Here is a 27,854-nt window from a genome sequence, read left to right as displayed (position 1 = left end):
GGGCTTCACGGTGTTCGCGGGATGTCTCATGAAGGTGAGAATGACGTCACAGCCGTTCGGTTCTGCGTCGACGTTGAATCGGGCCCATTCGCTGGGGATGCCACTGACGGGCGCCCGGCTCCCCGGTTTAAAGTGGTAATCCGCGAGGTTGTTTTGTTAAAAAAAAACAACAACCCAAAAAAACCCCCAAAAACCTCATATCTGATCATTTATTTCGGGTTAGGACTTTATAATGAACCATTCGACGTGTCTTGGGCGGCGTCTCCGTGTTTGGTGGCGGCGTCCGCCACAAATGCGTCAGTCGCCGTCATTTCGAATGGAATTCCGGGACTCGTATGGATTGCCGCTTGGGGTTGATAGCGCCTCCACCCGCACCACTGCGTGCGGGAGGAGCAGGCGGTTTTCGCTGGGACTGAACCACGAGGCCTTTCAGTCGGTAGGGATTAGCTGGACTCACGAGCCTCCATTTCCAGGACAAAGGTGGAGAGGGGGCCAAGGAGCTGGAGGGGTTTCACTCCGACCGCATGAAGGTGGTGCAGCTGGACGTCTGCAGCGAGGAGCAGGTGCAGAAGGCGGTGCAGGTGGTGAATGAAAACCTGGAGGACAAAGCCAGAGGTGGGTGGATGAAAACACCCGGGGGGGGATTTAGGGGGCTGTTAATCGACGTCCGCTTCGGTGCCGTGACGCCCTCCCTTCGGCTCCGCCTCCAGGGCTGTGGGCGGTGGTGAACAACGCCGGCGTGTCCACCTTCGGGGAGGTGGAGTTCACCTCCATGGACACCTACAGGCGGGTGTCGGAGGTCAACCTGTGGGGGACGATCAGGGTCACCAAGGCCCTGCTGCCGCTGATCCGCCGGGCCAAAGGTGAAGCGGTCACCGTTTTGGATCACGGTTGATTATTATTTATTTATGTATTCATTCTGTTATCACGTTTAAGTTGTTCGGTTTGGTCTTTCCCTCCCTCCCTCCTGCTATCACATCCTCTCATTCTTCCTTGAAAACAGGGGAAAGGAAATATGTGTATATATGTTTTTCTGATATGTGTATTAATTTGTATTAAAAAGAACATTTAAGATTTTTTTTTTTTTTTTTTATCATTATTATTTTTGCAGGCGTACGGTTGAATCCTTGACTCAGCTCGGTTACGTTCTAGGAAAAGTTTCTCCAGAGCGTGCCTGCAGACGGTGGCTTTGACAGGAACCACAATTTTGTGTTTTTTTTTTTTCTTCTTTTTTTTCTTGGTAATAAGTGTCACTTCGGCTCGGCGAATAAATACCGTGGTTAAAAAAAAAAAAAAAAAAAAAGAAATGGTGCAACCTGAGAACTTGTGCGTCTCCCATTCCCAGGCCGCGTGGTGAACCTGGCCAGCATGTACGGCCGGATGGGCAACGCCCTGCGCTCGTCCTACTGCGTCTCCAAGTTCGGCGTAGAGGCCTTCTCCGACTGCCTCCGCTACGAGATGAAGCCCTGGGGCGTCAAGGTCTCGGTGGTGGAGCCGGGCAACTTCGTGGCGGCCACGGGCATCCTGACCCGCGAGGCGGTGGCCGGCACGGCCAACCAGCTGTGGAGCGAGGCGCCCGCCGCCGTCAAGGAGGACTACGGGAAGGCTCACTTCGAGCAGCACGTGGCGCTCATGCGCTCCTACTGCGGCGGCGGCGAGAAGGACGTGAGGCCCGTGTTGGACGACATCACCGACGCCGTGGTCTCCAACCGGCCGTACACGCGCTACAACCCCATGGAGCCCAAGTGGTGGATCCGAGTCCAGCTGATGACCCACCTGCCGGCCGCCATCTCCGACATCCTCTACTTCTGAACCCGGCGTCCGCCGGCATCCCTTCGGCTTCCTCGTGCCACGCCCCCTCCAATCAAATCAGCTAATACTTAGCACCACGCAGGTCTGCGGGGCTTCCCTGGAGAAAGGTCTCAGCAACATATCCTCAGCACTTGAAATTGCTCACCGGTCAAGCCTTAAAGATGAATTTTGTGAATTTTTTAAATAATTGCACTTGGCTGTTCTTTGCATGACCAGTGATAATTACAACTTTATCTGCACAGTTCTCACGATTCAATCATTTTTCTAAGGTTTAATAACTGACATTTGTAATATTTTCAGAGTGAAATTGAACAAAGTGGCGAACGTTCCCGAGCCTTCTTTAAAACATTTTGCTGACACCATCGCCCGTGGGCAGAGGGGGGTTAGAGAGCGGGAGCTCCCGCCGTTCTGTTGTGGCTTCTCCCAGCGCGGGGCCGAGGTCAGCTACTGTGAGACCGTGGCGTCGCTTTGGCAAAACCCAAGGTTATGCAATCAAAACAGAAACAGAGGAGGGCTTTGTCCAGCCACGCTCCACGAGATCCTAGTCGCTGCTTCGGCCGCAGGTCAGTTTGCCCAAGTCGGCCGCTGGTGTTCGCGGGCGTTTCGGGACCCGCCACCTTCCTGGGGAAGTGTCGTCGTGAGTTTAAAACATGTGAAGGAAAAACACTGTTGTTCTGTTTTGGAAATGAAGTACAAAGTACAAATCAGCAACAGCCTGCAGTGACACATGTCACCACCAGGCGGCGTGAGAGTGCCGTGAAACCTGCTTAGCTACTGGTGACACATCCCTGCTCTTTTCTAGAGAACTAAAATCTTTGCTGTCTGCCAGTGAGGCCTCGTGCTCGATCAGTGGTTCTCAATGTAGAACGTACACGAGATGATCAACAGATATCAAAATTAAGTGTCACTTATTAAAAATAAAATTGAAAAGACCATGCATTTGAGTGTGCAGTGAAAGCTTTTTTTTTTTTTAATCCTCTCGGGTAAATAAAAAAATAACCGACACGAGAGGCGGGATCGTTTTACGTAGTTTATTACTTCCTTTTGAACAGTCTAATAAACTCTGCTAAATTATTACATGTGAAGATGATTTCCCCTCCATAAAACAGTATTGAGAGATTTACATTTATTTTCACAGCACAGTCCATCACTCCACTGCCTGCATCCGCCCCCCCCCCCCGCCCCCGCTCAGAGGAAAAAAACAAAACGCGTAACAAACACCATAGAAAACATAGAAGCAGCACCAAAGCACCAATTCCAACAGAGATCATTTGTTTGGATGAATATTATCGAGAAATTCTGCAACAATGAATAATTCAGCGTCGTAGGTAATTCCAAATGCAACCGTAAAGCTCGGTAAGGTTTTAAAAAAAAAAAAAAAAAAAAACAGGAGCCACAAAACAATTTCCAGATAATATCGTTTCCAACTGATCTCTGCGACAGATTTGAAAAAGTGTTCCTGTTCGGCCGCGAGGCTCTGCTCGTGCCGCCCCCACCGCTGGGGGGGAAAAAACGACCAGACGCCCGTGTCTTCACAATACTCGTCGTACAGGGAGACGGATTTCCACATTTAAGTCACGTTTAAATCGGCCAAACCGCCAAGTGAACATCTCAACAGCGGCCTTGAATGAAATGGATAGAAACCGTGTGTCTACTCGGAGGTCGTGACCTTTTTTTTTTTTTTGTGTGTGTTTTGTTTTTTCCCCGCTTTGAGGAACGAATGTTACCGAGGCCGTCATTCACGAGTTCCAGGCAATAATCGCGTCACACGTGATCTGGGGGGAAAACCAGCACGGTCCACACGCCGAGGCATCCACCGTCATCCACTTCACAGGGTTGATGACGTGAAATGAACTATACAGTAAGGTCACTTGATACGACACACCATCATCATCATCATCATCATCATCTAACGGGCATTTCATGTGATACCAACTTAATATATAAGGTACTGACGCTTGACATTTTCAGCCGAAGGACAAAACAGTTGAAGCTCGCGATAAGGGCAGGCTAATCTCTACGAGGATGTTTTGAGAAGCCGGGGCGGCGCGGGGGCGACAATCGCCCCGGCGCAATCGTCGGGTCGGCTCGACGCGCATGCAAAAGCTTTTTAACCAAATACGCGGCGGCGGAAGGAGGGGAGGGGGGGGGGGGGGTGTCGAGCGCGGAGGGGGAAAACACAGAACCTTTGGTAGACGGTTAGCTTTGAAGGCACGTTTTACATGTAACAAACGCCGCGTCCCGGTGAACCCTGCGGTCGGGGCGGAGGCGCCCAGGGAGGGAGGCCCAGGCCGGCTCCGCTTCGACCCGCCTGGGGATTGAACGTACGCCCCGTGAATAAAGAGTTTGGTCGTCTCCTGTGGGAGGGCGCCGCAGGAAGCCGGACAGGCATCTGCCATCTTAATCCAAAGATACAAGATGTTGATTGGAAAACCACGCTCTTGACGGGTTCCTCGTGAAGAGTGTATTTGAATTCTGACATTGGATGCGCAAGTCGGTTGTGTCACGAGATTTTAACGTCACATTTTGTACTCGACTCTAAACTTCCCGGCTGATAATCCTTAAAAAAACAACAAAAAAAAAAACAACTATGGGATGGGTTTCCATCTCCTGTATCTATCGATGAAGGCTTGACTTGTAGATGCGGCTTGAGCGGAGGATCCTTTCAGGCAGTCGTCATTTAAAGTACAGGTCTCATTCAGTCCGCAGCTCCAAAACGTTGGTGATCCGGTGGTAGAATAGAGCGGATCCTTTATCCGACAACTCAATCTAAAATGAATTAAAGGGTTTTTGGCTTGTGTTTGGGATTAGAAGAAACACACACACGAAAAAAAAAAAAAAAAAATTGCTTCCAAATGTCTCTTCGCAGCGCATGGACCTCCATCCCCCTCCTGTCGCTCGTGATTGGTCTTCCCGTTACTGTAACCGGTGGAACAGATTCTCCAAACTCCTCTCCCTGGATCCTAAATTGCTGCTTTTTTTTTTTTTTTTTTTTTTTTATAAAAAAGGGCTGTTATTTTCCATCCCTTCTTCCTGAAATCCCACTTCGTCACTGAGCTGGAGTCCAGAACCCTCCGCAGCTGGAGAACTCATCACCGGGTCACGATCAAACCCACCCACCACCGCCAGCACCACCACCCCCGAGGGCGGCGGCGGCGGCGGCTGGCTTCTCTGTAGGTCCCTTGCTGATAAACCGCCTCTCCTCGGTGCCGCCTGGTCCAACCTCACTTCAAAACGTCCTTTTATCCCACATTTCATCCCACACCTGGAGCCTCGGAGGCCTTCTCCAACTCGGGAGCTTTAAGACACTCTTCAGAATCGGGAGTTGGAAGACTCTCCGTCCTTCAACCATCCAACACGTCCGGCTCAAACAAGGACGAACCGGGGGGCCTTTAACCGTTGAAATACCAAAACAAATGAGGCACATTTCAACAATCTGCTTTTTCCCTTTTCTCGCAGTAATCGGAAACACCGTGCAGCCGTGTACGAGGAGAAACAAAGAAAAAAAAAAAGAAAAAAAGAAACGAGGAAAATGTTTGGTGACACATCCATTATGCGCCTGTGGGAGGAAGAGCGTTCCCCTTCTCCTCCAACTCCCACTCCTTTTCCTCTTCCCTGATCACCGATTCAGCAGCAGTGACATCACCCGTGCACCGCGCCGCCAGGCCCCTTTCTTTCCTTCTTCCCTCGAGCCCCGGGCGTCGAGCGTCGTCCTCCCTCCCCCCAAAATCCTTTATCGGGAGAGAGCAGCTCCTTAAGGCATCGACCCGGGAGGAAGCGCCGGCCCGTCAGTCACACTCCCGGCTGGAGACCCTTTCGGAAGCCTCCGTCTCCCCGAAGCCCAAGAGGGACGCACAAGCCCCGGGTTTCTTTCTGTACGACCTCCAGAGGCGACGGTTCCGACCATCCCGTCTGGGCTCTCTCTCGCTCAGTGATGGGTTTTACACTCTAACGGTTCAAGGAAGATATTCTTTTTTTTCCCCCCCCTCAGGGTGTGGTGCGGGGAGAGGGGGGAGGGGGGGGGGGACGAGCACCATGAATCCTCGATAAACTATCGAAAAACATTCAAACGATACAGAGCCGCTGACGCGAGACGAGGCAGGGTTTCCGTCCGCAAACAGAAGCAGAGCCCTGGTGAAGTTTGAACGACAGGCAAAACGGGTTAATCTTCTCTCCCGCACTAGTTGAATCTTCCAAAAATAAAAATAAAAAATCAAAAAAACACAACACAGTGTAATATTTTAAGTCCCTAACCATGATAGAATTCTGATAGAATCGTATCAATAAATATACTTTGGTCACTTAATTCTTTTTATTCATGATGAGCGGTTAGCAGGAGTTGGAGTGTTGCATCCCCCAACGTAGCATTTCATGAAGAACCACTTAAGACAGACGACACAAAAGGAGACAAGTTGAAATGGAGAACTATAGGCTAGATTTAAGGATCTCCGGCATCCGAAATGATCACCTTGTTGTTGTTGTTGCTGCCGTTTGCGCCGAGTTAAAATCATCACATTTTAAAAAGTAACTGTTAAAAAGAATATATATTATCGCCAAAAAAAACAAAAAAACAAACAAACAAACAACAAAAAAACAGACAAAAAAAACAAAAACTAAATGTAGATCTCAGATGTCGAGGTGGAAATACATGGCATCACCCGTTACCTACATCTGGGTATTTTAGGACCCAGCGGTCGTAAATCCGTTCTGGGGGAGTCCGTTCCTCTCCCCCCCCCCGCCCCCCCCTCCTGGTTCCGCCGTCTTTCTCCCATGCGATCCCCTCCGTCTCCTCCTGGAATGATCACTGTTCCCGCCTACAAGTCCTGATGCGGAACCACATCAGGCTTCCACTTCCAATGTTAGTGCGTGTTCTGCTCTAAGTGTGTCTGTCTGCATGCGTGGAGATTTGTACGAGTGTGTGTGTGTGGGTGTGTGTGTGTGTGTGTGTGTGTGTGTGTGTGTGTGCGTGTGCGCGTGTGTGATCATGAGGCAGCAAGGGCCTTGACCAGGTACAGTTTGTCTCCCTGTTCACTGGTGAAGATCGGGGCTTTTTTGTAGTGTTCCACGAGCTCCTCCATGGAGTGGAACTTGCGCTGGCCGATGCAGTAAAGGTTTTCCTTCAGCTGCACCTTGAAATGCTTGTTCTTGCTCTGTGCTTTCAGGGAAATGGAGAAGTCGTTGGGCTGTAAAAAGAAAAAAAAGGTAAGGACGTTAACGACATCGAAACAATTCCCAACCGTGGTGATGCCGTGTGAACGTCGCCGTTATGAGGAATCTGTCCAAACACAGCAAATCGCTGACGTCGTCAGAATTCCGCGTTAAAAAGCCAGTCTCAAATCTTGAGACTGAATCTTCAGAATCTTCAGATCGGACAGTGACATTTTAGGTCACGTCTCCCAAGTTCTAATCATTACCTCAGACTATCGCTGGGTACTGGGGCAGAATCTCAGGATTAAATTTGATATTAATGAGATGGCTCACGATACCATTCTCATTAGATAAAGACTTTTTAGAAAATTGCTACAAACGTTTCAGTATACGAATACATATACATTTTAAAGAACAAATTTTGCCTACTACAGAAACTAAATATTTCAATTCATTTGACTATTGTGGCATTAAATTGAAATGGAAAACGGCTGCATAACTACCAAACAAACGCATCGATTAGGGGTGCAACGGATCGTCAAACTCACGGTTCGGATCATTTTTCGGATCAGCGAAACAAAAAAAAGAGAAACTTTACTTTCCATTCACATTATAAAAGATTTAAAGCAAGGAACTTTTGCCCGTGTTCTTAAATGAAAACAACATTCAAGATGTCCAATGTCTAAATTAAATCTTAAAATATTCACTGATCAATTGTTAAATTAAAGTGCAATATGAGGCACGCATGATACCTTCTTTCTTTAAACATGGCAGATAATAAAATATATGATAAGATCTGGCCCCGGTAACTAAATTAATTCCAATAAATAACCAGTATCATGATCAATTCCTCATGTTTATAACAAACCGAATTTCATGAAGAATGAAGCACGTCACACCAGTGCTACTGACCGAGGACTCGCTGTCTCTGATGAGGAAGTCTCCCTCGGTGCCTCGCTGATTCAGAGCCACTTCCGCCTGATGCCGCGTCACCTTGCCGTAGTACCACTCCTTCCCCGCAAAGCGGCCGCTGATCGACGGCGAGATGTAGTCACAGTCGGGCGTAGGCGGCCCCGCGGGCCCCGCCGAGGGATTGTGGGAGGCGGAGTCCAACACCGTGACGTAGTTCTTGGGTACCAAGCCCAGCTGTCCGTCCGCCTTCCGGCACTTCCACCACTCCGGGTCGTTCTCGGGCTTCTCCACCACCTCCATCACCTCGCTCTTCTCAAAGTTAAGCTCCTCGTCGTTGCCCGAGCTAAAGGGGTAGAGCGCCTGCACCGTGTGCAGCACCTGGTTCCCGTTGGTGGCGCTGTTCAGCACCGCCGGCAGCTTATCAGTTAGCGATCCGGCCGGGTCGCCCGGCCCGCCCACGCCCCCGGCCGTCCCGTCCATGTCCTCCGTCACGTAGTTGGAGGGGAACCAGCCGGAGCGGCCGCTGTAGCTGCCGCGCCACCAGCCGTCGCTGCACTTCTCCATCACCACCACCCGCGTACCTTTCACCAGGGAGAGCTCGTCCTCCCGCTCTGCCGCGTAGCTGAACTTCACCAGTGCCGGCAGGTTGAGGTCGTACAGCCGCTCGCCATCCGCATACATGTCGGCATCTGCGTTGGAGGCTGCGTCCCTCGTCCCCGCCTTCCTGCTCTTCACCTTTCCGATTCCTAAAAATCAAATCGTAGCCAGGGTGTTGGGGTTCGCACAGCCATACGACATTCATTACACACGTCAAAATAAAACTCTCAATTGGATTAAAAGGGTTTGGTTTTTTTTCTACCTATAACGGCACAAAAAGAGTTAATCTTCAGAAGCGAGCAAGTGAGAAGAACCTCCGCGCCGTCGGCCCATGGCTATCTCTCAAAACCAGTATTTAAAGTCTTACCGAGGTCTAAACATAAGCTTTATCTTTTGGTTTGAGAACGCCGTTCAAGCTTATGTTCTAGCACCCGAGTTCTCCAACCTGCGACATATTTTCCCTCTTTAACATGTCTCGACAGAAACAAACCCCACACAATGTGAAAAGTTAAAGGAAGGGACAAATCCCGCTCCCAGGGGAGAATTGATATCGTTGCTTCTCCACATTATATCACCCAGGGCCTAACCCCCCACCTCCCACCACAGCCCGGCCACATGCATTCTTGGGGATTAGACCTCACTCCTGAAGAAACAAAAGGCTGCGCTGGTCTGACGTGCATGGAAGCGAGAGAGAGAGAGAGAGAAAAAAAAAAAGCTCATTTGAGATTTTAACTTGTCCCGACGAAGGCTTCTAATGAATCTATTTTTTTTTTAGCTTAAATTGGTGGCATATCTACAGCAGCCTTTGTGAATTTGAGTGTCTTAAAAAGCCGGCTGGAGGAATAACATATCGGCAAATTTTGTGCAGAGTAATTAAGCGCTGGTTTTCCTTTAAGCGACGTATAGTGGTTACATTATACGTTTGGACCAGTGGCAATAATGGCCATTTCCTCAATATTGCCGCTAACAGGCTAATGGTCAACCATCTTCCCTTTACTAATTCCACATTCAACAACAGTTTTCTGTGTCTCCGCTTGCTGCCTTGTCGCTGACTCTGCAGCAAAAAGGCCTCAGTTGCTGCTAATCTCATGGCGCTAGTTACTTCAACTACCGTCACATCCTTATCCTGACACCAGCTGGATGCCATATTGGATTATTTTACTGTCGACACTGTTGCATCTTCTCTCCATCCCTGCTTACTTATACTCTCACTCCCCATCTGTCGGCGACACTATCTGTACCCAGTTCTACCATGCACCACCTCGTGTTTACTACAAGGTGCAATTTTCCTGGTCTCTATTGCAGATAAATGGCATCCAGTGAAATGGTAACATGGATAAAAATTACTTTCTTGAGCAGGGTACGTCGCTTCCACTCCGGCATCATCTTATACCATACACATACACGTGAACAAAAATAACTGTGAGAAAGTACGGTTTTAGCATAGATTCTTTTAACCTCTTTGCTTGGTGTTGAACTGCAGCTAGTCGCACAACCTCTGCAGCCAGTGGCCAGCAGGAAGGGGATTACCAGGCTTTTGGCCTGTCTCTGGACTATGGAAACCTTGGAGCCAAACTTTGGCACGCTGTAGTTATAGTCTTACTGGACAGGAATTTCAACTTGGCAGCCCAGCACAATGTCCAAAACTAGTTGAGGGAACAGCACAACTACCCGTTTCCCCAAACGCTGACCACAGCTTTCCTTATCGATAGGCTTGATTGGGAACTTCCTCCAGTTTTTCTTAAAGAGGGGTTAGGAGTAATGAAGCTAATTTCCCTTCTAATTGGGTTATAAACCGGAATCCACGGCCAAGGGGAGCAGACCACGGCTAACATTTTCAAATGTCACGGCAGGCACAGAGCAGGCAACCAAAGCTATTAGCTTTACAATGCCGTTGCTTGCAGAATCAAAAATCGGCTGAGTGAAATTACAGAGGGAGGCTGGGTGTAGTCCCCACCAGCGTCTCGGGAGGATGATGTCCCTGGGTGTGTGTGTGTGTGTGTGCGTGTGCGCGTGCGTGCGTGCGAGAGAATGACTGTCACAGCGCCACACTAAATCTTTCTTTCGCCGAAAGGTGTCTGTGACTCACTGGGACAAGAGACAAATTTCATGGTAGTGCTGCAAGCCCAGAGTCAAAGTGCTCTCAGGTAGACCCTGTCATTAGTCAGACAACCGTACACAACTGTAGACTCAAGACAGGATGTCAGGGCAGATGTCTGCGTGCCAGCTCTAGTTAAAGCACCTCACCACTCCCCTCCTCCCCCCCGAAAAAAAAAAAAAAAAAAGACTAACACAACAAGAGCACAGGGAACAAATAACAAAATCAATATTGGACCCAAGGCATGACATAGACTACATGTAGGCGGATAAGAAATGCAGATCAAGCTGGAGCAGGGCATCTGCAGGTATCAGAGAGTTATATTTAATAATTTTTAGTCAGACCTTTTTAAGACAAACTTTAAAGATTTTTGGACAAATCAACTCTCCAAAGAATTGCGTGTATTCTATACAGGGCAGAGGTTGAAATAGGGGAGGTTACAAACTAGATCAGTATTTCTCAAATGGGGGTACTTTGGGGTACTCCGAAAATTAAATAAAAGTGTTAAAAAATATTGGTTATATAGAATGTTTAAAAAAAACAAACAAAAAAAACAACAACCTGCATATGACGCACATACAGTACATAATTAATGTCAATTTTCCTTTATTTTATCTGCGGAAAAGAGATCTTAAGAGGGGTGCATTACTAAAAAAAATAATAATTTGACTACCACTGAATTAGATGGTTCTATTGATTGTTATTAGAACAGTTATTTTCAGGTCAGATAGGAACATAAGCGATAAGTAAAATTAATCATTACTCCCCCCCCACAGATCTTCTCACAGGTAGATAAATAAAAAACATCAGACAAAATGTTTAAGCTAAGACCTCAGAAATTTAAATTCAAGAAAGTAAAGTACCTGCAGACACCCTGCGTGGAGTATAAAGACTCTTCTTAATGCACAAATATGGAGACACAAACCGCTTATTTGCTGGCAGCTCTACCATTTTAGGCCAACATAAAAGAGGGCAGCGGGAAAAAAAAAAAAAAAAAAAAAAATTCCGAGAATGAGATATAGATTATTTAGACAAGCACAAGATGAACTATCACATGTGCGAGTGGCAAAGAGCCAACAAAGCAAGATGGCACAGGTGCGAGCCCCAGGATATGAGCTTTGTGCACTGCTGGAAATGACCTAGTTAGCGCCAAACAAAGGTCAGGGGTCAACTCTGCATGCAGTAGACACACAAACACACTTTAAGCTCTTCTGGAGGAGTTGTGCCTGGGGCATCGCAGCCAGGTGACATCAGTAGGTAGCCCCTATCACACGGCAACAGAATTTCCTGCTATAGTCACACGGTTACTTTGCATTGAGTAAGCACTGCTGCATTTGCCTGGCCGCACAGCAGATGAATCAAGGGCAATTTAAATTTGCCTTCAAACTGATCCGCCGGAGATATTTGAATATGGGAAGGATAACACAATCTATTGTAAGATTCACACGACTGATTAGAGTTGTAGCTGTGCGTTAGTCAGTGTGATTATTGTTCCAAAGGGCGTCTAGTGTAAGTGTACACAAAAAGGTTTTGCAAAATCTCCCATGTAAAAATGTATGAGGAAGAACATAGCACTGACATGCACACGCCACTTTAGTTGATGATTGTCATATCAATAATTGTTATTAATGATTCAAAAGTCTTTTTCTTCTGCCCACTAGCATAGTACAAACTCATAATAGTGTAATAAGACACATCTACCGTTTTGAAAAGAGCTATTGATTGCCATTGAACATTGGGGCCTACAAATTTGGGTAGACAGTTCATTTGCTCCAACCCAACATAGGCAAACACACCTAATTCACATTCTGCTAAGTGATTGCGGCCAGCCCAAACAATCAGGCAGCAGTGGAATTATTGCGATGGCTCTTGGTGTACAACTGCGAACCACAATGTTGACATTGTGATTGGCGTTTGGTGTGGAGAGCCAGAGGCGGCGTTTTGGTTGTACTCCAACGCCAAATCCTCCTGCTGGGCGAGACGCAGGTCAGCCGCCTGGCTCCTCCGACTCCTACCTCACTCCTCTTCCTCCAACCTCTTGCCCATTGTCCATACTTGACCCCTCCACCTACAGTTAGGCCTAAACACCACTTACTACGTCTGGCAGCATGAGCTCATTTGCTTGCCGAGCATTTCTTAAGTCTGCAAGCCAATCCTACCATTTTGTTTCTTCTTGGGAAGTCATGCTCCTTCATTAATAATTATCATAGCACGAAGGAGAATTCCCTAGTCAAACTATCTTTTATGTTTACTTCCTAAGAGGACTATAATTAATAAAAACATAAACTATATAAAAATATTTACTTTTGGAAGTATTTTTCGAATTTCTTACCCCCCCCCCCCCGCAAAACTTTTGTTCATCCCACTCCTTTGTAGATGTATCTGTGAAAACAAAAACAAAAAAACAAAAAAAGAAAGAGAGACAAAAGAAAAGAGGCAAAGAAAGTGCTCTGGAGTTGGACTGTTTGACTAACAGAGAGACAGGAACTTGTTTTTTTGCCTGTAGCACGGGCTTCCCTATGCTGGCTGGCTTATCCATTGTCTGCCAGGACCCTTTCGACCCCTCTGCTTCCCTTCATTTAAGCGCTTTTCCTCTGGACGACAACACCCCGCGTCAGACTGTCTGACAGCCTGAACATCCTCTTGTCAGGCAGAACCGTTATTTTGACCAAGTTCAAGAGCGAGGACCTATAGCCAGGTTGAAATAGTCTGTAGTCCTATCTTTTGAGCCATGGGCTCCCTCCATCGTAACTCACATTCATATTTCCCATTGGGTTTGATATACTGTATAATACTAGGTCTCTGAATAACCAAGGCTTATAAAATGTGATGTTTCTTTCTAACTATAAAATACGACATTTAATCGGTAAAAAGTCTGGAATGGTATGCTTTCATTTCAGTACTTGCGTCACTTACATAAAATAACTTGCAATTATTTTTATGACCCATACGTTGATAACAAGAAACTGAACCAAACTAGCTGGCAAATTTGATGCTGGGTATTGTAATTTGTTTGGACAGAACATAAGAATCCTATGTTAACATTTATGTTTCAATCGTAAACTGGTATTGCCATTTGGAAATGATCTTGCTGTCCAAAATGCATTACATTCAGTCGTCCCTCTGTTAAGCTTGTTTTCTGCGTCAATCCCAAAACACAAGAAGAAAAATACTTTGGACTTTTGGGTTAGGGAGTCCATGGCGGAGCTAGCTTCCTGGTTAGCCGACATAAAGATGACGTTACCAACACGCTCTATGGCTTGATGACAGAAATAAACACTCATTATAACACACAATATTTCAAAGGAAAATGTGTGTCAGCTTTCCTGGGAGTCCGCTTGAGGCCAAGGAGTAACAGTAGCCCCCACCCTAACTAAAGCTCAGACCAAGCAATGTCCTGCAGCCAGTCACTTATGACAGTTCCTAATTGCAATGTTGACCACTGGTCAAGAAGCCTTGGCTAATAAACAGCAATTGTGTTAGCACCACTGGCGAGAGGCTAAGTACACACAGTTGTATCTATCAAGTACTGAAACGTGTCTACTGGAAATCACGAATCCCCAACATGAATGACGGCCATATGGGATGCAACATGGCAACTCATATGGTTGAGTGGGTGGGATCAAAACAGAACGCAACCAAGGGAAGGGAGAGTGCGGTGAAGGGAGAAGATCAGAGACGAAGGCACATAGGATTGCGTGGGTGTGCATCTTCTACATCGGAGTCGGAGAAGTTGGCTTTTTCAGAAAAGCCTCCGACTTCAATCACGGCCATATTGCTAGCACGGCTGACTGATAGCTGTGCAGGAAACTCACAGAGCTCTTTCAACTGCGGCCGGCTGGGACATCAAAAGCTCTCGAGCATCAGTCTCTGTGATGGAGGAGAGAGGTGGGGAAGGAGAGACGGGAGAGACAGGGAGGCAGACAGCTCCAGTTGGTTTTTAATGCCCAAGACCTCAGGTACCGCACCGTATACAAAAGACTGTGCCGAGCGCGACTGTCCCCAGGAGGAGGGGGGGCAATTAAGTATTCCTTTTGATTGCCTCAAATATCAAGGCGTCAAGGTTTTTAACTGATACTCTCAACAACATCATAGTATTTCCAATTAACGTATTTGCAAAATACATTCTTCTTAAACTGAGATGGATGAGCATTGAAACAAATATCACAAGGGATGGATTTGCATCAGCATAACTCGGCACTGGAATTGAAGATCCATCAGAGGTCAACTGGGTTTTATGAAATCATAAATCACAAAAACCTATTGTCCTCTGGTAAATTGGTAAAAGAGCACAACCTTTGTTTAAGGGTGTTATCGGACATTCCAGAAAGTAAATTCAATTAAACCCAATGAAATCGGGCCCTCAATAATAGACCTTTTTCTACTGCAAGACTTGGATGATGATGATGATGATGATGTATAGAAACTGTAGATTAAAAACAAAGACCACCCGACCCCAGCGGACAAAGGAAGCAGTTTCGTACATGTTTTCATCCTCCGTGTCTACTAACAGGTTTATAGGCTGGCTACTCTTCAACCAGGTCACAGCTCACTTCCTCTTATGACATTCCTAATGGCAGAAGACTCAGGGGGAAAGAAAGAGGTAGGGGGATAGTTCTGACGTACAGAAGTCCCAGGCCTAATTGATGCGGAGGCGTCTCCTGTCGATCTCTCAATCACACCCCGCTAAACAGGGGCATTGTGCTTCTTCGCTGTTGCGGGGGGGTTCGCAAAAGAGAGCGTGCCAGAGAAGTCGCCAAAAAAGACCAACAGGCAGAAGCTCAACAATGATTCAACTTCCTTCCAACTTCTCACTTCCTCCCCGCTCCACACTCTTCCAGGGCTCCGAGAAATGTGGCTCAAATTAGAGCTTCCGCTCGCTGAAAAGGCCAAGAGACAGGAAAGGGGTGGGTGGGGAAAGGGAGAGAGAGAGAGAGAGAGAGAGGGAGACTATGCTATGAAGTTTACACAAGCAACAGATTTGTTAGCTCATCCCCACAGCTTTTAAGAGCCCGGCTCCTCATCGCACAACACTCTCTAGATCCTTCTGACAACGTCGAGGGTTTAGGCCGGTTTAGAGGAGACAGAGGCAGAGGAGACTGAGGCAGAAGACAACACTCGGCAGTCACAAGGTGCGTTTACGGCATGGGAGCGCGCCGGGGCTCTTTGAAAAGGCCGCCTCGGTGTGGCCGGAAAGTATCCGTGGACCACGGAATTGCGTTAGTAACGGCATTCCTCTGATAAACGTGCGAGTGCGCAGAGGATAGAAGCCCTATCCCCATCAATCAGCCAAGACCCCCCTCCTCCTCTCGACACAATGACTACAGTGTTCGACATGAACACCCCCTGTCCCCGCCACTGTAGCTCATTACTTGGAAGGGGAGGGGGACGCTCCTGGAACAAGCCAGTCCGCCCTTAGCGCAGCGTAACAGAAAACAGGCTGAGGCTACGTCTAGAGATATTCCTAAACAGGGCGAGGGGCTTCCTTCGAGCATGATAATGTAATCCAGTGAGTTGCGCCCTACTTACCGGGAAGACAAATGAGGGGGGAAAAGGAAAATAGAGTAGGATTACTGTGTGTGTGTGTGTGTGTGTGTGTGTGTGTGTGTGTGTGTGTGTGTGTTTGAGAGAGTTTAAGAAGTACAACGAGAGCGAGTGGGACAGAGAAGGGGGGGGGGAGGGAGAGAGAGAGAGAGAGAGAGAGAGAGAATGAGTGCTGAGGCAATTACAGGCCTGGGCTAAGCAGACGGCTTTTCAAAAGGCATATCCGCCCAGGCTTCCCAGCCACCGTCTAAGACACACAGCCTCCAACGCTGTGAAGACACCCCCTATGTCTGCCAACACAACATGTTAGCGCACAAATCTGTTTTCAAACACACTAAATGTGACACATTAATTTGCATACCCACAAGCAATAGAAACCCACAGTACAAAATACAGCCGAAGAGAATAAAACCCAAGTAGATTCCTCCAAATCCGGGAAGGAAAAGAGGATGTGAAAGGGGAAAAAAACCCCCCCAAAAAAAAAACCTCTGAAGAATGAAAGAACTCATTCCCAAATTGCCCCTCCACCCAAATCCCCCAACACTGCAAAGCTGGAAATACTCTCAGATCATCCGAGACGACCAGAAGAGACAAGAAGAAATTGGGAACTCACGAAAGAAATGTTTGAAAAGGTTAGCCATGTCCATTTTGGGTTGGCTCTCGCTCGCTCGCTCTCTCTCTCTCTCTCTCTCTCTCGAACCGTTCCCTCGCTCGGCCCCAGCTCCGTTCCCACTGCAGCTGTAGAGTTATTCCATGTGAACACCCAGAGAGCTGGGCGGATAGTGGAGCAGCGCAGCCCACTCATGAACATGTGGTCCGACCCAGCCAATGGAAGAGCAGGAGAGGGAGAGGCCTCCAGTCCAACTCTGGAAGGCAGAGTACAGAGGCCTCGCGGAGGGGGCGAGGAGGAGGAGGAGGAGGAGGAGGAGGAGGGCGGAGGGGCAGAGAAAACGAGATATAGACGGAAACAGAACGGACACATAAAGAAGAGGACAGAGAATTGGGGTAGGGGGGGGGATTTCATCATCTCTCAGAGGCCAGATGGAGAAGTAAGTGAGAGGGCCTTTCCGAACAGATATAGCTGGAATCTGCGCTGACAAATGCATGAGTGATTCAGGGAGTATTCCATGACACAGTTGCCTGTAGAAACACATCATCACAACTTGCAACAAACTCTGGAATCGGGAATCCGCAAACACCCATCTGCACAGCCATCTGCGGAGATCATACCCCCACACATGATGAATTAATTACACTATTCCACACCCAGCCACAACAGCAAATATCCAATTCTATCCCGACATGTCGGGCTTAGCACAGTGCAAATCACCAGTCAAACCAGGACATAATATAGTTATGAGGTAAATTATCTAGGATCATAAACACCAAAAGGTTTTAGTGCTCTGGGTTCTGGTGTGTCATAGAGTTTATGGCATGTGTGCGTTATCGGGACAGCTGCTCACCTGGGGTCATGTGATCTATGGAGGGAGCCTCATTGCTGTGATCCACGGAAACACACAAACAAACACTACACTCACACGTAGTGTGTGATAGATTGACAGACAAACCTACACCAAATGACGACAGTAGAGCAAGCTCAATAGTGACATTTTTGTTGATGAATAATAGTCGTACAATAGTCAAACAAATAACTGCAAATTATGATTCAATTGTCTTTACTCATTATTTTGTGCAACTATCATAGTATATTATAGTAGTAGCCAATAGTACACACTAAACAGCCACAACATTAAAACCACCAAACCTTATATTGTGTAGGTCCCCCTCGTGCTGCCAAAACAGCTCTGACCCGTGGAGGCATGGGCTCCATAAGACCTCTGAAGGTGTCCTGTGGTATCTGGCACCAAGACGTTAGCAGCAGATCCTTTAAGTCCTGTAATACCCCTTTCCCACTGCACCGAAAAACCCGGTAATACCCGCTAACATCCAGCATTTGTCATCAGCGGGAAAGGAAAAAAGCCGGGTCTGAGTCCTGGTTGATATGACCCTGCAATAGACAGGGTCTATAGAATAGGTTTTATGGGCTCCACCTCCGACCGGCTCTGATGTGAACAGGACACCTGGGTCGACCTGCTAATTCTGGCCACTTTACCGGCGCGATGAGACTCGTGTTGAAAAAAGTTCCAGATGTTGCCGCATAGACAGGAATATCGGCCCATCGTTCCATCATTTCGTATCCCATTTAGATTCCATAGTCAAAAGTTCTTGACTTTTTCTCCGCATGGGGGGCCGTGAAATGTTGTGAGTTTGGGGCTCGCACGGTGGGGACCCCAGCGGAGAACCTCCACGCTCCCGCTGGGCTCCGCGTCACTCCAGAACCGCCCCAAGCCGGTCCCTGCTCCCCGCCACCAAAGGACTGTTGGATACTCCGCGAAGCTTCAACTGTAGTGTTGGGTCTTTCACAAACGATTCGATTCTTTTGAATGGCTCAAAATCCTTTTTTTTAAGTTTTAAAGTTTTATGTTGTTTGTTTAAGTTGCTGTCTCCTCTACTGTTTTGTTCCAAATCACACTGGAACCATGACACGCCCCTTTTCCAATGTGCTCATGACGTAGAACATGATGCACCAGGAGAAATAACAAAAAACAAACAAACAAAATAAATTCTCCTGGCAATGGGAAAGGTGTCGATCGCCTGTTTTCTCGATCAGATTGAGATCTGGGGAACTTGGAGGCCAAGTCAACACCTTGAACTCTTTGTCATGTTTCTCAAACCATTCCTGAACAATCTTTGCAGTGTGGCAGGGCACATTATCCTGCTGAAGAGGCCACTGTCATCAGGGAATACCGTTGCCATGAAGGGGTGAACTTGGTCTGACACAATGTTTAGGCAGGTGGTACGTGTCAAAGTAACACCCACATGAATGCCAGGACCCAAGGTTTCCCAGCAGAACATTGCCCAGAGCATCACCCTGCCTCCACCAGCTTGCCTTCTTCCCATAATGCATCCTGGTGCCATCTCTTCCCCAGGTAAACAACGCACACGCACCTGGCCATCCACATGATGGAGAAGAAAACGTGATTCATCAGACCAGGCCACCTTCTTCCATTGCTCCATGGTCCAGTTCTGATGCTCACGTGTCCATTGAAGGAGCTTTCAGTGGTGGACAGGGGTCAGCATGGACACTCTGACCGGTCTGCGGCTACACAGCCTCATACACAGCAAGCTGTGATGCACTGTGTGTTCTGACACCTTTCTATCATAGAAGCATTAACTTTTTTAGCAATTTGTGCTACAGTAGCTCTTCTGTGAGATCGGACCAGATGGGCTGGACTTCACTCCCCGCGCTCATGACCCTGTCATCGGTTCACCGGTTGTCCTTCCTTGGACCACTTTTGGTAGGTACTAACCACTGCATACGAGGAACACCCAACAAGACCTGCTTTTTTTGGAGATGCTCTGACGCAGTCGTTTAGCCATCACAATTTGGCCCTTGTCAAAGCCGCTCAGATCCTTACCCTTGCCCATTTTTCCTGCTTCCAACACATCAACTTCAAGAACGGACTGTTCACTTGCTGCTTAATTTATCCCACCCCTTGGCAGGTGCCATTGGAACAAGATGAACAATGTTATTCACTTCACCGGTCAGTGGCTTTGATGTTGTGGCTGATCGGTGTTAGTCTTATATGTGTAAAGACACACAGACACCCTACCCTAGAGGAGCCATTTATTTGCATTGAATACCCAAACATAAAAAAATAAATGGGTAGACAATGTTCATTTTGGACATTTGGATGAAGACATAACTATGGAATGCAACAACAATTTAGCAAAATGATTGTCACAGCCAATAATGTTATAATTGTGACAGCTTTACTGCACAGTTATAGCCAGAAAAAAATCTCAATCATTGTTTTATAGCTATGTGTATCGTATTCAAAATACTATATAAAAATGACGTCCAAATCTTGTTGGTGGACCTAGTAAACGGACACTATGCTATAGTGTGATAAACCCCTTTCCCACTTGCACTGAAAGCTGTTAATCTACAGGCAAGGTTCTGTATTGGCGTCATGTGGGAAAAGGAGCTGTTCCGTAAATTTCCCCACTCTCGACCGAGGAAAATCTATGGGAAACTGCTGGTATGGCTGATAATGGAACTGTGTGGCAACAGAAGCAGTAACATTGCCTTGCGTAGGGGTGGAGCTGAATCCAAATGAATAAATAAAAATTGAAATATCACAGGTTTTTACAAATATTTATTTTCTACAAATATTAAAAAAAAATTAAAAAAAATTGGGATTTATTTGGTGCTCGGCTGCAAAGACGAGAAACTGAAACATCTCCAGTCTCTACACAGACAGGTCTTTATATTCTTAAATTCTATTATTTTTCTTCTTAAAAATGCAACTCAGAACCTAGACGTTAGGGCTTGATATGGCCAATAATGTTATCACAATATTTATTTTTAAATATTGATTGATGTCTATAATGATCACGATAAATATTTGTTAATAATAATAATAATAACAATAATAATATAATGCTCAATTTACAGTTAAGTGTATTCTCATGGCTTTACATTAAACACTGAATAAATAAAAAATAATAATAAATATGTAAACAAAAACAGATAAATAAATAAAATAAATTATATATAAATAAATTATATACATTTAAATACATAATTTGATCATCATTAAGAACAGTCCGGAAAGTTCCCGAACCTGCCCTCTGTGATTATTTGCGGGGACGTTTGGAGCAGACCGAGGGACGGTCTCCGACCTTGTCAGACCAGAGGTTACTGAAAATCGCAGATTCTTTCTTTAATCCCGTCTCTTTTTTGCGGAGATGGGGGGGCAGTGCCGGGCTCGGGTTGGGAGGTGGGCACGTTCACGTTGGTGTTTGAGGAAGATCCGCCGCATCCCCGCTGTGCGCCGTGCTGCCGGAGAGCGCCACAGCCGGGGAGAGAGAGTGGAGGAAACCCCAGCGCACCTGGACCCCTACAATAGTCAGACGATTGGCTAGTCCTGTCACATGGTTGTTTCTCTGGCATGCGAATCGCTGTTCGTGTCGTGTATTTGTAGGTAGATGAAAACGGACTCGGAAAACGATCAAATAAATGTCTTAAATTTATTATAGTTATCGTGGAAGATTTTATCGTGACAATGATCGGAATGTTTTTTTTTTTTTTTTTTTTTTTTTTTTTTTTTTAAATCGCCCAGCCCTTCTAGACGTGTCTTTTGGAGTTAGGGATGCCGTGCGGGGACATCAGGCACCAGCGCTTCACTTGCCCGCTGTCCTGGAAGGGCGGGGAGACGGGGAGCGAAGCGCTGGTCCAAAAACTAAACGGATTCTGTTGCCTAGTCTCGCGCGATATTAGACACCGCTTTCGGCGCATTATGTCATGTATCCGTACCAGTCGTACGGACCTTTTCCGTAAACGAGGCCAATGTGGGAATGACTGCCTACTGACTTCGCTGGATATTTTTCATCCAGCAATGTTATGGATTCCATGTGGGGAAGGGACTTATGGGAGCCCTTTACAGGTGTTTTGCAGCTGACACCGCATCAACATTACAATTCAAAAGTCTGCGCCCGCTGTGTAAAACAGTCTGGTACAACTACGCTGATTAAATTGTCTCCACCTTTCCTAAAGCAGAAACCTGAAATCGCTGCGGCTCACTTTTGTCCAGACAAAATCTTTGTTTAGGTTTTCATATTATGTGGTAAATTGATTAATTACAGGTTTGAAAACCTCTAATCAACCGACAGAATGCGTCTGATTCCTACACACAAGTGTGCATTTTTGCCCACTGCCCACTGCTCTTTGTTTTTTTTTTTTAAGTTCCAATTGATAAAAAATAAAATAAAATTAATGCACATTGCAAATTGAATATTTTTGCACACTGGTGAATACAGTGCTGGTGAATACAGTCATGTACCTTTCAACACAACCTCTAATTGTTTATGTTGATTATTCAACCAGGAGAGTCATGTCCATCCAAGTTTTGGAAATGCCGTTCCGTAATAATATCTATGGGGAAAAACTTGTTACTTTTTTGTCTTGTTTTTTACTTCTGGAAACCTTGCTGCCTATACAACTCCGCCTATTTCTCCACTCTATTGCTGTATGTGGGAAGGAAATAAAACGACAGAAAAAACATGTCGAAATTTTACTCTGCGTTAAAATATAAGTACAATACAGGTTGTACTATTAATGTGAGCCTTGTTCTGCGATAGGGATAAAACTGTATTATGAGTTACCTGATGGCTTTCCCCCCTACTTTACATATTTAAATCCAACTGTAGTTGTGCTTTAAAAATGTTATGGCCCATATAAATTACACTCTATATAATATTAATTCATATTTTATTTTAATTCAAATATATATTCATCCTATTCAGCCTGATAAAAAAAAACAAAAAACAAACAGGTTGGCCGCCGTTGAACTGGAGTCAACATCAAATCAAGGTTACAAGACGAACAAGTGAGCAACTTCCACCAAGAAATATAAATACTTTAAGATTTTGGATTTTTATGCCTTCAAACAGTGACGCCCCAATTTTATTCTAAAACTTAACGACACCACCACACACACGCTTACATAACAAGCAGGAAGATCCCATCTATATGCACCTGAGCTAACCTTTCTGAAAAGCCTCAGCGTGTTGTGTCACGACGCCCACAAGCCCCGTGACACCCCTCCCGAGTCCTCTGCATTCAACTGTGAAGACAAGCACTGATTCTGAACACAACCTCACAGGAAAAGGTCTCCCCCACAACAAAGCCCAGCAGAGTAGAAAGTATCAACTTAAAAGCGGAGGAAGGTCGAACAGTGCACAGTTGCATATTTGCCTTTTTCCGGGTCAAATATACAGTATGTGGCGGAATTTCTGGGTTTTGTGGCACATGAGCAGTTTGTATACGCCGATCGCATCCGGGTTACGGTGTTTACATGCCACAATAAATCGAAATGATTGAGACAAAATCCCGGTCTCTTAATCGGGTCATGCTTGAGCCTATTTCGAGTTTAACTTAATTAAGATAATCCAACATTCAACATCCAATCTATCAAGTCTGTGCCTCTCTGCCATGGAGTAGCTGATGTTTCCCCAACCCCTTAGAGCCCCCTGACCAAATAGGAGCCGCACAAACTGACGTGGTAGAAGCGTACCAACAAAGTGATCATCTCTCCGAAGAGATGACAGGAGGTTGGACTCTTTTTTTTTTTTCCCCCCTAGAAGGCGCGCCAGTGGTCAGCGGGTGCCCTTCCAATTATTACAAATGTCTGTCACCGAAGAGAATTAAGCTATGATGAATGCCTGGCAACCTTGCCTCGCGTAGAGCCTCGTTTGGCTAAAAGTGGTTCTAGCCGGGCAGACCTTTGGCAAACAGCAGTAGGGTGCAGAATTATAACCGTTGTGTTGACAGAAGACAGCACCTGTGCCATTTCAGTTGCGGTTCCACAACAACAAACACTCAAGTCCTGGAGTGCGACTGCTCTTATGGAATCAACAACAGTCAAATAAAAAAAAAAAACAAGTACAAAAAAAACAAAAAAAAAAAACAAGTAAAGTCAGGTAATAACCAAAACATTAATATTATTCTTCATTTTGCGCGTGACAAAACTGTTGTAAAAGATTCAATATAGAAACCATTATGATATTATTGTTAGTCTTCAAAATAATAACAAATATTCTGCAAACTTGTACTTGTATTAAGGGCCATATTGCCACGCTGTATGCACTGGCAATATTATGGTGAAAACAACGACAACCGTCTCAGACGGTGAAAAGATAGTCTACTCTGCTCTGCTGAGGAAGGATACATCACAGAAAACTATTTTAAACATGAAACGATGTTGATAGTAGTCACTTGTTACGAGGGACCAAATTACGGCCTCTAATTCTTTCCTAACGTCAACAGAGGCAAATTGAACAAAACAACAGTGCTGGTTATTACCAAGTGTGTCCTTAAGATTCTTGACAATCGATGCTTTCCTGGCACTGTTTTTTCTCTCCACGTAGTTGGAGGGCACAAAGCCCGTTTTGTTGGTGGCATTTCGGACTCTCCACCAGGACTTTGAGTCATCGAGCAGCCAGAGTCGCTCGTTTTTCTTGATGTCCAGCTCCTGGTCCTGCTGGGCCATGTAGTCAAACTTGGCAATGACAATCACCTCTTCCGTCATCCTTGACTAAGTCAACTGAGGAAGAAAGAGATAAAGAATATGTATTATAAGGCATTATTTTTGCCAAATCTAGAAAAGATTTTAAAATATGCAATAAAAAATACATTTTATATATATTAGCATAATATATAATTTCTGATCTTGAGCGAACAAACGTATGATGATCATGGTACAGATAACTCTGCATTGTTTTGAATCTTCACACAAAATACAGAGTAGTTAGCTTGTTAGCCTTGAAGTTAGGGCTAAACCCAATAGCACAGTATTATAAAAATCAAACCTTCTGACGAATACCTCAATATCCAAAGTTTGACTGTATTTTGAGGATGACCTTTGACACTTTCATAAGATACTGTATTCACACACAAACATTTGAGAAACAGACCTTCGTCGCCATGGTCACTACCAGGGGGAATAAATGCTGACAGTCCAGAGAGGAGCAGCCCTCCAAACACCCAAAGTCACACAAACAACTTAGATAAAATCTGTTGAGTTATATCAAGTCTGATCAATTCCTATCGGGAGAAAAATCCCCATAGCGAGCTGAAAGGCATTACAAGCATGACTAACTGTTCTTGTTGACTAGTTTTAAGTTGTTGTATTGACATAATGCATTAACGCACAAGTACTAATCACATTGCACCAACTAATGACACATTTTATTCAGATTCCTTACATCTACCTTGTACTTGTATCTAGTTGAATTTAGAGCAGGCGCTCATGCACTTGAGTTCGAAGTTGCTTTGCTTGTTTCTAGCCTCTCATGTAAGTCACTTTGGACTAAAGCATCTGCTAAATTAAATAATGTAAACAAGCAGATATGTCTGTCCATCTTGCTAAACAAATAAAACTAAGGACAAGAAGCTGCAGGCGGAAGGAGGCAGGTTAAGCACTAAATCCTCATGTCTTGGGGATCAGATTTGGATCGAGAGTCATTTGAAGAGTATACTTTGAATCGTGTACTTTTCCCCACTGAAAGTCATGTATAAGCACCTTTGAAAGGCAGGGTTTCCCATACATTGATGTATTTGTGGCGGCCCGCCATGATATCAACATTGATTTTGTATTTTCTTTTACTATTTAAAATGGGTAAAATGTTATTGCATTGTAAAGCTGCGCACAGTGCTCTCTCTCTCTCTCTATATACACTCTGAATCATCATGCACAAGATGTTTATACGGTTCAAGATTTAAGAGGTTTATTTGTCACATACATACTTTCATACATATATGCAGTGAAATGTCAATGCAACGCACCCGGTGATTACACACAATATGTTCTAGACGGAACACAGTAGCTACCTAAGAATTTCTACTTGACTAACTGATTCCTAAAACGTAATGCAGTAAGTCGAATACTATAGAATAAAATAAAATATATAGAATAAAATCAAATCAAATCTCAAAGGTGGCTTGGGTACCGAAACCCGGTACCAGTGTGACACCGGTTCCTATATGATCGTTATCTACTGGACCGCAACGCAGATTTCGGTGCCATGCCCAAGCTGCCGATTTAAATATCTCCAAAACCGCCTCACACACCTTTGCTAACATTGACCCTTGAAATCCTCTGTATGACGCGTCGCTGCTTTCATCTCCCGCGCGACTGGCCACGACGCGTTCGAACTTTTGGCCGACAGCAGAACAGCAGCAGCGCTCGTTAATGTCACATTATGGTCGCTTAGCCAATAAGAAATAAGAGGCGGGTCGTAAACGTTTTCACTGCCGATAATGTCCAGTCCATACAAACTGTCAGTTATTTGTTAACTTTTAACATGTCAAAAGAAATTAAGGACAAATGGGTTTAGTAAATTAAAAATCTCAAAATAGCCACAATGTGAAAAAGTTATTTTTATATATATATATATATATATATATAAAAGAGAAAAAAAAAATAAACCCTGGATCTATTCATCTGGATGTTCCACCATGCATCATGCATTAAAGCCCACGAAAATAATGATATTGTTGATCGAAAAAACAAGTACGTTTCGGGTCCTCCATGTGTCCTCCAAGGGAGCGATCGGGGCGCAATTTGCACTCATGTCTTTCTCTCTCCATGCGTAATGAAGACATTGGAGGGAGCGATTGCGTGTCCCCTTCCTCTAAATAGAGAAAATAAACACACTGTGTTTTTAATTTTAGATGTATTTTATTTTACTCTTTTTCCTTATTGGAAAAAAAACAAAAAAAGCACAGTGTGTAACAGGGACACTCTCTCAGTCACTCTCTTACACCACCCCCTCCCAAACTTAGGCGTGCCCATTTTTCCTGCTTCCAACACATCAACTTCAAGAACTGACTGTTCACTTGCTGCCAAATATATCCCACCCCTTGACAGGTGCCATTGGAAAGAGATGACCAATGTTATTCACTTCACCTGTCAGTGGTTTCAATGTTGTGGCTGATCGTGTACACCCAAATCAAAATGTCCATTACAGTGTTCCACATTAGACTGATTGCTTCATATGTGCAGAGAGGGTTTAACATATATTCTCAAAATCTGAAATGTTTTTAGATTTGATTCTCAACTGCAATCACAGATCTATTTAACAGTAGCATCAACTTCATTGTTGTCTCCCCAGCCAGTAGTTGGCACCAAACATAATTAATGGAAAATCTGGAGAAAAGAAATCTCCAAAAATAGGCATGTACTTTTCTACATGTACATTCATTTGGAAAAAAATAGTCATCTTACCTGCACTGCATCAAAGCTGAGAACTTGAAATAACTTTCCTGTGGACCTATAAAGAGAACAAAGATTTGCGTTAGGATTACAAATATAAGTACTCTAACTATTTGTCTTTCTCCCGAGAGATTTCTCAATTCTTTATTCGTGAAAAATGTATTTTTAGGCCTGTTAATACCCCCTTAATATAGCCAAGCAATTGTCAATATATTCAACACCACAAGCATTGCAAAAATGTAGGCAATGTGACCTTAATCCTCGGAGTGAACCTTCAGGACATACCAACTGGTTCTTCAATAGTTACATTTTATTCAGACATCAATTTCCCCCAACGATTGTATCACTGAAATAACAGAATGAAGCTTCTATTGTGTCGCCATTCCTGTATATTAATAACCATCGGGGAGTTTACAGTTAATCCATCATTATCTACAGATATTTGGAGAGGGACAGATTTCCTCCGTGGTGCCGTCCAACAATTGTCTATTGTGTTGCCCATCACACATAAACCGCAGGGCCAGGAAGATGGTGAGGGGAGCGATTACGGTAAGCAGGAGGTTGGAAAGAGAGGCACTCTGTCAACAATGACGCTGAATCGAGCGAGTGGGAGCACTCGAGAATTCAAATGAAGTAGGAGACAGTCTTGACTGTTACGAAGGCAAACTCACACAAGGAACGGTCATTTTCCTTAGAGGTTGGAGGCAAAAAAAAAAATCCAACTCTGCTCAGACTATCACAAAAGCACCCCAATAAAGCTTGAGATCTATGGAGAACCAGGCTACGGGTGTTTGTTGCCAAGTGCTACACTTAGTACACTTCATCTTAACAACAATGAGGACATTCACACGCACACGCACACACACACACACACACACACACACACACACACACACACACACACA

The 27,854-nt window shown here is 45.3% G+C and overlaps 2 protein-coding genes across 3 annotated transcripts in view; one reads left to right on the top strand and one right to left on the bottom strand.

Moving 5' to 3' along the window:
• Positions 1-2,740, top strand: part of bdh1 (3-hydroxybutyrate dehydrogenase, type 1) — a gene marked incomplete at its 5' end in the record, with an annotated part of 3,162 nt that extends 422 nt beyond the window's left edge. The window contains 4 exons of the mRNA XM_080019927.1: positions 1-34; positions 474-615; positions 711-863; positions 1,346-2,740. The exon at positions 1-34 is cut by the window's left edge and continues 77 nt beyond it. Coding sequence (XP_079876053.1) covers positions 1-34; positions 474-615; positions 711-863; positions 1,346-1,812 — 796 coding nt within the window. The 3' untranslated portion in view covers positions 1,813-2,740. The remainder of the gene's footprint in view (positions 35-473; positions 616-710; positions 864-1,345) is intronic.
• A 3,818-nt stretch (positions 2,741-6,558) lies between these two features.
• nck1b (NCK adaptor protein 1b) overlaps positions 6,559-27,854 on the bottom strand; it is a 31,294-nt gene continuing 9,998 nt past the window's right edge. The window contains exons 2-5 of one of the 2 annotated variants that reach the window (XM_080019975.1): positions 26,962-27,007; positions 23,952-24,279; positions 7,873-8,618; positions 6,559-6,995 (exon numbers count right to left, since the gene is read on the bottom strand). In XM_080019975.1, coding sequence (XP_079876101.1) covers positions 6,795-6,995; positions 7,873-8,618; positions 23,952-24,264 — 1,260 coding nt within the window. In that variant the 5' untranslated portion in view covers positions 24,265-24,279; positions 26,962-27,007 and the 3' untranslated portion in view covers positions 6,559-6,794. Of the gene's footprint in view, positions 6,996-7,872; positions 8,619-16,724; positions 16,832-23,951; positions 24,280-26,961; positions 27,008-27,854 lie in introns of those variants that run through there. The other variant, XM_080019976.1, reaches the window with a different exon arrangement.

The sequence above is a fragment of the Zeus faber genome (genome assembly GCF_960531495.2).
Source record: "Zeus faber genome assembly, chromosome: 19".
NCBI lineage: Eukaryota > Metazoa > Chordata > Actinopteri > Zeiformes > Zeidae > Zeus > Zeus faber.
This window is presented reverse-complemented; position numbering and strand designations above follow the sequence as displayed.